General features: G+C 43.8%; 1 protein-coding gene across 3 annotated transcripts in view; it reads left to right on the forward strand.

Annotated features, from left to right (window-relative positions):
* Positions 1-12,147, forward strand: part of DDAH1 (dimethylarginine dimethylaminohydrolase 1) — a 98,045-nt gene that overhangs the window by 75,580 nt on the left and 10,318 nt on the right. For all 3 annotated transcript variants that reach the window (XM_065072650.1, XM_065072649.1, XM_021294188.2), the window contains exons 2-4: positions 2,560-2,659; positions 3,830-3,903; positions 4,512-4,631. In XM_065072650.1, coding sequence (XP_064928722.1) covers positions 2,560-2,659; positions 3,830-3,903; positions 4,512-4,631 — 294 coding nt within the window. The remainder of the gene's footprint in view (positions 1-2,559; positions 2,660-3,829; positions 3,904-4,511; positions 4,632-12,147) is intronic.

A 12,147-nucleotide genomic window follows, 5' to 3' on the forward strand; every position in this document is an offset into this window, starting at 1 on the left:
GAGCACCTCATCAGCAGCATGCTTCCTGAAAGGGCTTTCTCCTCTCAGCATCTTGGTTTTGGAAGCTGCTGTAGGTGGTGGTTTAACTGGAGATAGGATCACCCAGCCTGTTGTGTGGCCACCTGTTTTTTCCTGTGGTTTGGCCTTCTGCCTTAAATAACCCCATCTGATGGGTGTATTTATTTATTCCAACTGCCTGTGGCTGGTGCACTTGTGTATCAGGGTGTCCCAGTCATGAGTTGGCTTGTCTGCTTCATGTCTGCACAAAACAGTGAACCTATGTGTTCTTGGATAGGGCAACTTTATAATTATATAATGCCAGAACTCTATTACTCCGTATTAAGCAATTGTTTTCTTCTTTGAGGTGCTATGCTCTTAAGCATGTAGCACCTGCACAGTATAAACCACTGGGTTTCACAGGCAAAAGAAATCATTCTGCTATCAGTGCGCGGATGTTATGAAATGTTGCTGTGTTTGTACAACAGTCAGTTTTCCAGTATTAATTCAGCTGTTTCCCATTTATTTTTAAAATACCACATGGGTCTATTCCTCCTTATAAACCTAATTTTAAAGATCACTGGAGGTAGAGCAATGAGACTAGGAAAGATGAAGCCTTAATACTACTAAGCTTGGAGACTCTTGAGTTTCAGCCTGAAGTCATTTTAGCACCAAGTGAAAGAGGAGCAAAAAGTAGTGTTAATAATTGTAAAGGGCGTGCTGCAGGCTCGCTCCAATCTGCGTGCCAAAGCCTTAGATGGGATTTTGTGTAGAGAAGGCGAGTCCCTTGGTCTTGGAAATCTCCTGGGTACAGTTCTGTGTTGCAGCCTAACACATCAGTGTTCTCTAGATGGCACAGAGACCTGCCTTTGTCCCCTTCAGCTTCAAACTGAGGGACTTTAACAGTGTGCTTGTCCAAGTTTTTTTCCATAAAGTGGCTGGAGAGCAAAGACATGCAAGAGAGAAAGAAGAACCTCCAGAAAGCAGGTCAATCCTTGGATAAGGTGATGCCCCCAGTCTGTCCCCTATAGACCTGCACTACCTGTCCTGGCAACCCATGGAGACCTGCTCTTGCCTTTTTGTCCTGGACTTCAGGGTTAATGGGATCACTCACAAATACTGTGTAGAGGAGTCATGGAAAATGGGCAGGGAAAGGGGCATTAGGTGGATCATATCTGCCCTGTCCCTTATTCCCTGAAGCCAGCACTGCTCTTGGGAAGGTATAACAGCCAAAGCATGTGCTGCTATTGCTCTGAGGCTGCTGCAATGAGGATGAAGGACTAGTCACCACCCCTTCTCCTTTCTCTGTCGTGACAGGTGTAGTCTTGCAGAACCCAAGAGTGGGGCTGCTGGAGTTGCTTCTGTTGGTATATGATGCTGGAAGATGAGTACCTTGTCATCTGCTTTAGCTTACTGTGTTTCTTCTAGAAATGCTTAATTTATCACATTAAATAGAAAAATGACCTGTGGGACGTGCGAAAATCAGAACTGCCTGACAGGTCTTCTCTGTGTCTCCCATGTTTGTTAGTGTTTGCTGGATTCCTCTGGTTAACCATGGTCAGGAGGTTTCACCGAACACAAAAATACTGCTGTGTAGGATCAGGTTCATGGGTTTCTGTGGATGAGCTCATATTTACGTTGCCACCCTGCAAGCTGTAGTTGTAAGCTCCTGGTGAGTGATGGGTTGCGTGTAGGTGCTTCTTCTGGCTTCTGAGGCACCAAGATGAAGGTGCTTGAACATAGTGAGCATTAGCCCCTGTCACGGATGGCCGATGATGCGAGCTCCTATAGAAACGGGCTCTGTTCCAGGCATCCTCAGCAGCTCCCACTGGGAAAGAGGAAACCTCCTGAAGCTGCGTTCCCCACTCCTGTTACGATCTCCTTTCAGCAGCCCTGGGCTCACTGCCACACGTGCGGCTGTCTGCAGTGAGCAGTCAGCTGCGCAGCGTACAGACACGAAAGGTCTTGTAATTCTGTAGCAAGTTAGCTCAAAAATGCAAGGGGAACTAGTGCTCAGTAAAGCTGTAAATCTATAAAGAAAATGAACACTTACTGATTTGGGGATTTTTTTAATTTTTTTTTTTCCCCTGACTGAAGAAGGGCTTGGAGTAGAGCTGCCACCTCCATGGCTGGTAGAGACACGTCTTGTGTCTGAGCAGCACAGGAGGAGACATCACCCCTCTGACGGTGCTTTTTCCTGTTCAGATCCAGGGGACAGGATTTGCAAGAGAGGCTATTACTGTGCAGACAGACCGGATTTAACATGTGCTTTGGACCCCTCATCTGTCTCCCTGGATGCTATGTGGTTCCTGTGCAAAGGCAAGAGCCCAGCCATGGCTGCTCAAAATCCCTGTCCCCCCAAGACCACAGAGGCCTCTGGAGGGAGTTGGGGAACCGCAATGGGCAGGGACATAAAGGACCCTGCCATTCATCTTGTTAAAAGCACATTAAAGGACTTTATTGTTAAAGGACTTTTAATTCTTATTACCGATATATATTTCTGGTAGGTTTTTTAAGTTTTTCAATGATACAATATATTTTAAACAACTTTATTTTAAACAGGTTGAAGCCATGAAGAGAGCACTAGAAAGTCTCAACCTCAATATAGTAGAGATGGTAGATGAAAATGCAACCTTGGATGGTGGAGATGTCTTATTTACAGGTATAGTAGTAGTGAATTCGCTGTTTACATATTCTGACTGCCTGGAAGACTGTGTGTTATCTGTCATCTGCGTAACAAAATGTTGTTCATGCAGTTTGTTAAATCAGTTGTTTACTAAATGTCACTAAGGCAGCCAAGAAATGCATTTTCAATGCAACTCTTGATGTCCTGCCTAATACCTGAATAAAAGAAGCAGCAGTACAAACAGTACAAAGAGCAGCACTGTGCATACAAATTTTATTTTAGCTTGTAAAATGCCAATAAGAAAAATGCTTTCAGTAGTCAACTGCCTGCAGTTGTTTCGTATTTCTCATTAGAAGCAACTACGTTAACTAGACTCATTTTCAGGACCTGTAAAAGCTTGATGCAGATAATTGTCACTAGTTTAATGAATTAAATGCAAAAAATGCGTTTTTAGTTTATGGAGGAAAGTGGTGAAGTTGTCTGCCAGATGTCATATGCTATACAGTTTAAATGCATGGTTGACTTCAAAGATGGAAGATACTGCGGTTTTTATGTCATTAAACCCATTAGGCGTTTTCTCGCACGGGCTGCACACACGCTTGTCCCCGCCTGTGCTGAATGAGCCAGTTTATTTTGCTCAGCATCACAGCAGACGGGCTGTTTGCCTTAGCTCTCCAAGGGGAAAGAGGGGTCTCAGAAGAGGCAGACCGGGAAGGGCGGGCTTTCCAAGGCACTGCAGACCCAGCACTGGTTTTCTCTGGAGCTGGAGGATGCTGGCGGCTGCAGAGCTGCCTTTGAGACCAGAGGAAACCTCAGGGGGAGAGGGAAATGGCCAGCGAGTGCTGTGCTAATCCAGCCCAGCTGTTCTCTTTCCTGACTCAGTGACCATTGCAGAGCTTTAGAAGAAGCCGCTATTTATGCTTCTGGTGAAATGTGTCTTCTGGAAAAACATAATTGCTTTAAATCATCAGCTCGCAATTGCAGGTTGCATTCTTCTATGCTGAATTTTCAGTTTTACTTCTCAACTTGAGAAAAGAAGGATAGAAAATTACATCCATTGAAACATTGCTTCAGAATGTGCATAAAGCCAGACTGTTTTTAAAATGTGTATGTGCTGATGAAGGAGCTGATGTGGTGACTTTGTTTGAATGGCTTTAAAAAATGTTGTTATTTTTTTGCCCCTCTTTTTTTTTTTTTTCATTCCAGGCAGAGAATTTTTTGTGGGTCTTTCCAGGCGGACAAATCAACGTGGTGCAGAAATTCTGGCTGACACATTTAAGGTTTGTAGATTGATTCATGCCACAGGAAATACAAGCTATCATCCACTGAACCAATTTAAAAATCATACTGGCCAATACATTTGTCATACTCAAGTGCTTTATTTAGGACTTATTTTTTTTTTTTTAAAAAAAAAAGGTACAAGTTACTGAAAAGGTTTGAGCATCCTGTAAAGTGACAGATGCTGAAGCTGGAGCTGAAATGGAAGATTGCTGCATCGAAATAACTTGGATAGTGGGAGACTGTTATTATTTGAGAGCATATCAACACTCATATTCTTAATGTTCTCATGTATCAGCAACGTGTTCTTAATGCTGGTCCCTGGAGATGTTTTATGTACATACTGTTTAATTACACATTTTAGTGTATTTCTTTACAGTTGCAATAATGTTACTATTTGAAACACGTTCTGGATTTTACTCTAGTGCACCAGACAAGACGAACTGGTCCAGAGATGTTTGTCATACTTAAACGGTTGACATTGGGCCCTGGGATATGTTGCTATTGTTAATTTGCAGAGAGTAAAATTAATTAAGGAATATCTCAATATAATTATGGAAGTAGGACAATTTAAAAATATTTATAGCAACCATTCTTTGCTCCCATACAGGATTACGCTGTCTCCACAGTCCCTGTTCATGATGCTTTGCATCTGAAGAGCTTTTGCAGCATGGCTGGACCAAACTTGATTGCTATCGGATCAAGTGAAGCTGCACAGAAAGCTCTCAAGGTAAAGCACATAAGAAAATTTTCTAAACAACAAACTTGTTTTTTTGTTTATAATCTCTGCTTAAGAATGCTGGAATTTTGAAGGATGAAGAATGTTTATATCAGGCAAGAGGACAGTGATGTTAATTCAGCTTTAGCTGTCTTCAGGAAATAAATGGATTATACAGGTTAAAATGGATTACCCAAGTTTTTACTTACAGCTTTGTTGACTAAAAAGGTGATGATTTGTTGATAGGAGGAAGGAAGGAGATATCATCAGAACAGTCGGAGATGTTTACTTCAGATGTTGCCATGAGGAAATGTGACTGTTCAGGTTGCCAGAGGGGAAGTAAAAGTTTTGGCATGAAGAAGGAGGGAAAGGGGTCTGATCCCCATTGCAAAGGTGACCTGCGTCCACATTTTGCAGTGTAGGCTTTCTGCATAAAATCAGTAACTCACTCAAGCTGCAGGGACCAGAGTCCAGGACTCCCCATCCCTCCTTCCTCCATCACCTGGCTGCAAAGTCAGGTTCCTTCCTGGTTGTGCTTTTTCCTCCCTAGTCCCATGAGGGTCTCACAACAGCGTGGTGTCAGCAGAAAGGAGAGAGACTAGTCTCACCCCAGCCCTGCTGGTAATTTGAGTCTATGAACACTTTCCTTTAAAGTGGGAGGTGTGGGTTTGAACCCTTGGGCTCAGAGACCTCCTCAGCCTGGGTCTCCTTTTGCTGGCAGACTTGTGGACCAGAAGTCCGTTATGTAGCAGATCAGGGCTGTACTACCACCATCATCCTCAGTGGGAAAGTGTTTATTGCTGCTGTAGCTTGGGCTGGGCTCAGTGGCTTTCCTGCTTCCTGGGGGTGACCAGAGAAAATCTACTTAATTAAGCTTTTTCAGAGATGTGGGCACAGAGACTCCTGGAGGCCCTGAATCTTGTTATGCACATCAGCAAGGAGTCAGCTCACCTGAGAGATCAGCACCTCCGCTCCTGCACTGTGGCACAGCTGCAGACACTGATGCTTTGCAGCAGAAACTTTGGCTGGGGCACCAAAACAGCAAAGTGCAACTGAGACTTTACCTGAAGCAAAGCTTTGAGGGACTTTTTCCCCATTGATAAATTAGGACCTACCACGCTGCTTGGTTTGGTTTGAGATGCAGGTGAGCCTGAGCATGTCTGAAAGCATCACAGCTAAGTGTCTTACCTGTTTTTACCAGGACTGGCCTTCAGAGGTTAAAATCTACTTTTCAGTGATGGCAGCAAGTCCCAGATTTTCAGCTTGTATTATAGTTTTTATGTATGGGTGAAAGAATCACTAAGTGCAGGCCTTGCTCTTTGGCTTTTTAGAAGCCTCCTTGATGCATCATGATCCCAAATGCATGGGGGAGCCAGCTGTGTGTCCCTTATAGTAAGTGACGAGGGGTGGAGACAGCTCTGCTTAACTAGTGAGAAAGCTCTCTGAAATCTGCTCAATTTAAATGCAATTTACACAACGTGACTTGTCTCTTGCACTCATTCTAAAGCACAAATTATTTTAAAGAACAGCACTATTATCAGTGCCCAAGGCACTGAATCTGTGCCAGGCAGAACGTTTACAACAGAGATAGTATGTAATTCTGAAATCAACATCCCTGGCCCCCAAAGAGTTTAGGAATCCATCTTGCATATCTTGCACACTTCCTTGGCTTCAGTAAGCTAGTAATATTTATTACTTTAAAACATCCTTAAATATTTGCAAGATGGAGACCTGAGAGACTTCTTGTCCTTAGTGCCATGCTGCAATATTTTATTGCACATTTGCATTTCAGATCTTAGACATTTTCCTCATAGGCATAATCTAGGACTTTTCATTTCCTAGCAGCATCATTTTGCTGTCAGAGCTTGGCAGAGATTTGTTGTTTTTCCTTTTTTATCTTCTGACAGTAGAAGATTTAAAATGTCTCAGGCCCCAGCTAAGATAAACCAACATTTCAAATCTCAGAATCTCACCTATTGGACATGGGTTGAATTATGGAGGCCAGCAAAGTGCAGTCCTGGCTGGCTTAGACTTGCAGCATGGCAGCAGGTGAGGGAATAAGACAGCAACCCAATTGCTCTGTGGGAGTTTAGGGGAGCTATTAAACAAGAGGACAGTCCCTTGGCTTCCCACATAGTTTGGAGTGGCCTTAAGTTTGCTAATTCTTTTGAATAAGCTGTCAAATTACTCACTTATTAGAAATTGCTATGTGAAGCTCTAGGAGTACATTCCTAGATTATCACCCATGTCTTCTGCCCTGAGAAACTGAAGACAAATGGTTTTGGTTGTAAAGTTCTGATGTTCCTGATGCTGTGAGATTGATTTAGTCTGGGGTGGAAAGTGCCCTGCATCTTTCCCTGTGAAATATGCACTGTCCCAAATATTCAGGCTCTAACTCGAAAGGCATCGTGAGCAGCAGCCTGATGAAGTTTGCAGATATCCAGACAGCCCTGCACTTGCATAGAGTGTTTATAAACATGAACAAAATTCAAGTACAATACTGGTTGCTAAGAGCTGCAATTTGAACTTGAGCCAGGACTAATCTGAGAACTCATCAGTTTGATTAAAGGCTTTTGCACAGCTTGGCTAATCATGTTGCAGTGCATCAATTTAGCTATTGTAGCCAGAAATACTTTTTGGATAAGCTGATTAAATGTTGCTGGTAACTAGCTGTCAGGTAAATACCAGCATTAATCAAGGTACAGTACAAAGCAGATACATTTTTAAAAGAAAATGGTAATTAAAAAGATAATCTAGCAGTCTTTGATTGTTGGTGGATATCTTTTGAAAAATAGATCAACGGTCAGTTTTCCATGCGTTTCTCTGCATTGGAGGTTTAGCAGCACGTTTACGTGTGTGTGAGGGTCCTGTTTGCTCACACCTGCCACCTGAGGTTGGGGACTCTGGCCTGGAGCAGCACTTTTGTGCTGTAGCATGTGCCCAGTAAGCTGACAGGTTACGTCAGGCAAACCACGTCGCAGACAGAGCAACATATGAAGTTACCCAGAGCGTGTTTCTTGCTCAGTGTGCTGGATCCAACTTCACTGTTGTCCTGGGGAACCTCTAACTGGTCTTCCAGGAGTCTGAGTCTCTTCAGAGAAGCTATTGGAAAACAAAGGGGTAAAGCATCTCTCTCAGAAATGGCAGAGTTGGCAGTGCTGCTTATCATTAACTTCCTCTAATGTTTGAATTCTTGCTTTTTGACCCCAGTGGTTTCTTTGTTCATTTGCCTCAAAAAAAAAAAATAAATCTCGGTTGGTAATCAGCTTCTTGCAGTCTTGTGGAAATGCAATGGCACTAGGATCTCTGGGGCACTGGTACCCAGAACTAAAAGCTGCTCCCTGGATTTCACCAGATGAACTGAGCTGCAGCAGTACTGTCAGCCGCTCCTCCCGTTACCCATCGCAGCGTGCACAGTCCCCTCAGCTTCTGCCAAGTCACTTGCCTGGCACAGCCCAGCATGCCACCCCTTTATTGTGCTAGCTTGTTATTTTAAACCTCTCCTTTGTTGCTGCCATTTTTCATGTTTGCTCTGGCAATGCAATCAGACAAGCAAGATGATTAAGCTGTCTTTAACCCTCTCTGGTAGTTCAGTTGTTTGCATTCTGTAGTGTGTCTTGTTAGGCAACAAGTGAACTGCTGTGTCATGCTGTACTAACATTTTATATTTAAAATAAGATTTATCTTCCTACTAACAATCTTGTTTGAAAGAGAATTTTTTCTTGATTGTTCTTACTAGTGCAGTATGTTAAAAATAGAAAAAGAAATTACATCAGGTGCTCACGTACGGCAGAGAGCAATTGATCATGAGTTTAGTGCTGTGTGTGTAATGTAAAGTGCTGCAAGTGAGCTAGGAAATGAGTGCACTGAGTGTAGGATTATAAAGCACATGCTAAAGCAGATAATAAATCAGAAGTGACATTTTAACCACGAAATCCTCTTCAGGCTCTGGCAAGTATAGAAGATTTGGGCTGCAGCTGAAAAGTGGCACTCAAGGAAACTCAGTGAAAGAGGGAGACAAATGAACTGCAGAACTGCCAGTGCTTGCAGTGGCTATCACATCTGAAACTTTAACTTCACTCTGCTATTTTCAGCACACACTTAATTCCTTCTTGTAGTTAAACCCCATTCATAATTCCATACACGTCACTCCATAGTTTAATGTTGGCCATGGCTGTTGAGCCACTAAAGCCTGAGATTATTTTTCTGTTCCCTCAGAGAAGCCAGGATTTCCTCCAGACATGTCACCTTTGGGCTCTGGTCCTGCACTGTTGGGGTCACTGACCTTTGCCATGAGCATGAATGAGGATGAATTCGGGCTGTGACAGTGCTGGCCCCAGCGTAGGGAGGTGATGGGGCAGCACTGCGGACAAACACTCTGCAGTGCGTTTTTCCACAATGAGGGACACAGTCTGGGGTCTTGCTGGGACAGCAGATGAGCAGGAACTGGATAGGGACATAATCCAGTTCAGGTTCCAGTAGCACAGGCAAACGCTAGGTAAGATGACAATGGGAACCATGACACAGCATCTTTTATACACTCCTTTCTGTACTCCCTTGCTCTGTACTAAATCCTGAAAAGCCATGTTTCTGTCCATTGGCTGTTTGTGTTGGTTGGTACGGAGCACAAATTCCATCTGCTTTGTGTGATGAGTGAAGACTTGGACAGTGGCAGGTGATGGTGGACACAATCCTTGGTTTAAGCAGCTTTATCTATGGTCAAGCCATTCTGTCACCCTTAGGATAACTTGGTAGCAATCCCAAAGGACCTGAGAGTAACACATGTAGATCCTAGCTTCGGCAAGCTCAGCTATTTAATCCCTTGCAAGCAGTACATGTTGTATTGGTAGGAAGTGCCTGCTAATGAAGTTCTCTCATGTGCTGGGAAATTAGGGTTGCCCTTCGGGTAGGCTCTGATGTCAGGCACTGTCTAGAAGACTAATGCCTGGGCACCCCCATGGGACTGTTAGAGAAAGCCTCCAGCTGACCCTGCTGCACTGTGGTAACACCGGGTGCCTGGTGGTTGCTGATGGATCTCAGGAGAGAGCAGAAGACTTAGAAGGAAGATAGGAAACGCGTCATGGTGCCTAGGGGTGAGGGCTGTGGTTTGGAGAGCACTTATCCCAACATACAGAGTCACAGAACAACTTGGGTTGGAATGTACCTTCAAAGCTCATCCAGTCCAACCCCCCTGCAATGATCAGGGACATCTTCACCCAGATCAGGTTGCTCAGAGCCCTGTCCAGCCTGGCCTTGAATGTCTCCAGGGATGGGGCATCCACCACCTCTCTGGGCAACCTGTGCCAGCATTTTACCACCCTCATTGTGAGAAAAAAGTTCCTCATGTCTAGCCTGAATCTCCTCTCTTTTAGTTTAAAACCATTACTGCTTGTCCTGTTGTATCCTGCCCTGCTAAAAAGTCTGTCCTCATCTTATAGGCTCCTTCTAAGTACTGAAAGGCTGCAATAAGGCCTCTGTGGAGCCTTCTCTTCTACAGGCTGAACATCCCAACTCTCTTAGCCTTTCCTATGGCCTGAGCTTAATCCATGTGGCTGCTGTATCTGGGGTATTCTCTCCAATATCTGCACTTCTGAGCTTGTCCTTGGTATCCCAGGCTCTGACCTCATTATTTGCTGGGATTTTATTATGGTTAGGAGCTAATCAGAATATGCACAGTAGTCTAATACCATGACTTCAGCAAATGCCTTTCTTTTTTTTTTTTTCGATAAAAGTTTGTATGTGATAGCTCTGGCTTGTTCTTGACTCTCCCATTCAATATCTTCTATTGGGAGTGGTGCTGCTCATTCATCCCCTAAATTATTCCCTGAAGGATGCCATTGCAAATACAGCCCCATATGCTGTTTTTGTAGGGGTCAAGGGAGGCTTATCAAAACCACATCTTAAAGATAAAATAGAAAGGAGTCTCTTTTGGGCAACTAGGCCTTTGGTCTGTATCCAAAGCGATGATCAGAGCCACGCTTTTAAAGACCTAGGTGCAAGGAGTTGTTTTAACGTTGGCAGTTGCCCCGTTCCTGTGATTAAATGCCTTTAGTTCTTATTCCACCTCGTATAACTGAAGTTGCTGCAGTGTGCCAGCTCTAAAAAGCCACTTACCATTTCCCTGCATGAGAGTAGGGTTATAATGCTTGTATAAAGCTGAGGCGTTCCCAGCTCTGCCACAGAAGCGGCTTTGGGATGGACACCTGAGGGAAAATTTCATCTGTCTGGTGTTCTTAGAAAGCAGCCTGTACTCCCAGGTAGCAGGAAAAGGCTCAGCTAAATCTGCTCTTCCTATTGTCTGTGTTGTGTCTGACTTTCCTAGTAATGCACGAGTTTGCAGGAAACCATTATTTCTTCTTCCTTAAGAATTCATTATTTGTGCCTCTGCTTATTCCCCACATGAAGTCATAATCCTCTATTTACGATATCACAATGGGTTGCTGTGGAAATGATTACTAATATTAATAACCAGAAAAGGATGACATCAGGTAGGGAATTAGCAGAAAGTGCAGATGAATACTGATTCTTCTGTAATGCAGCAACAAAGAAAGGTTAGTGAAATCCAGAGAACAATTGACAACTTGCCCCTAAAAATAAAAATTTAAAAATAAGACTTTGATGCTTGGCCTTATAGAAAGGAAAAGTAGTCAATTTATAAAATTCTGTGCACTTTCCTCTAGCTCAATCTGATTTTCCATTACTTCATGAATTAGGGGTGTACAGCATCTCAGAGGACACAGATTTTCACTGACTACCAGATGACCCGGTGCTTTAAAAAGTCAGTTAGTTGTGGTTTTCTTTAATTAAAGTTAGACGTTATAATAAACATAGTGCACTTAAGTGAGTGTCTGTACTGTCCAGTTTGCATACTTGCAGAAGAATCTACTCATTTGGAAGATACGTACTCAAAAGTGTATATTTATAGAATAGAGGCTGTTGTATTATTATGTTTTATTTTATTTTTTAAGGGATGAGGAAAGCGTCCCTTTCCATACATACTTGCTGTCAGCAGTTAGGCTGTCAGCCACAGGAGCTGGGTCAGAGGCTGAGATGTCATTTGACTTGCGTAAATGGGGCCTCAGTTTCTGTGGCCTTGCTTCTTTTTTTTCTTTGACTATTCCCTCCCTGGGTTCCTGTTCCTAAAGACAGGATGTTTGTCCTCTCGCCTTCTTGACTGAAAGCAACACACGTCAGCCGCTTCCTTTTCCCCTCCTCAGCTCGTGGTTTCCCTTTGTAGCATCCTTGGGCAGAGCTGGCAGGCAGGTGACAGCCTGGCTGTGACACCGTGTGGTTCAGAAGGGCTGAGTAGCCCAGGTGGGCACCTCAATGGCACGTGGTGTCCATCACATCTGCAGTGATGCAAAAGGTGTCCTGCGCCAGGAAAAGCCGAGGAGGAGGGCGGGAGAGGTTGCTTTAAAAGCTTTGCCTTCTGGAAAACATGACTGAGAGGGTGCAGCAGGGAGGAAAAGCCCAAAGCCCAGCTGCTGACAGTGTGGGTGGCAGGTGGAAAATAAAGTAGCGCTCTGGC

This window comes from Columba livia, chromosome 8, assembly GCF_036013475.1.
Source record: "Columba livia isolate bColLiv1 breed racing homer chromosome 8, bColLiv1.pat.W.v2, whole genome shotgun sequence".
Taxonomy (NCBI): domain Eukaryota; kingdom Metazoa; phylum Chordata; class Aves; order Columbiformes; family Columbidae; genus Columba; species Columba livia.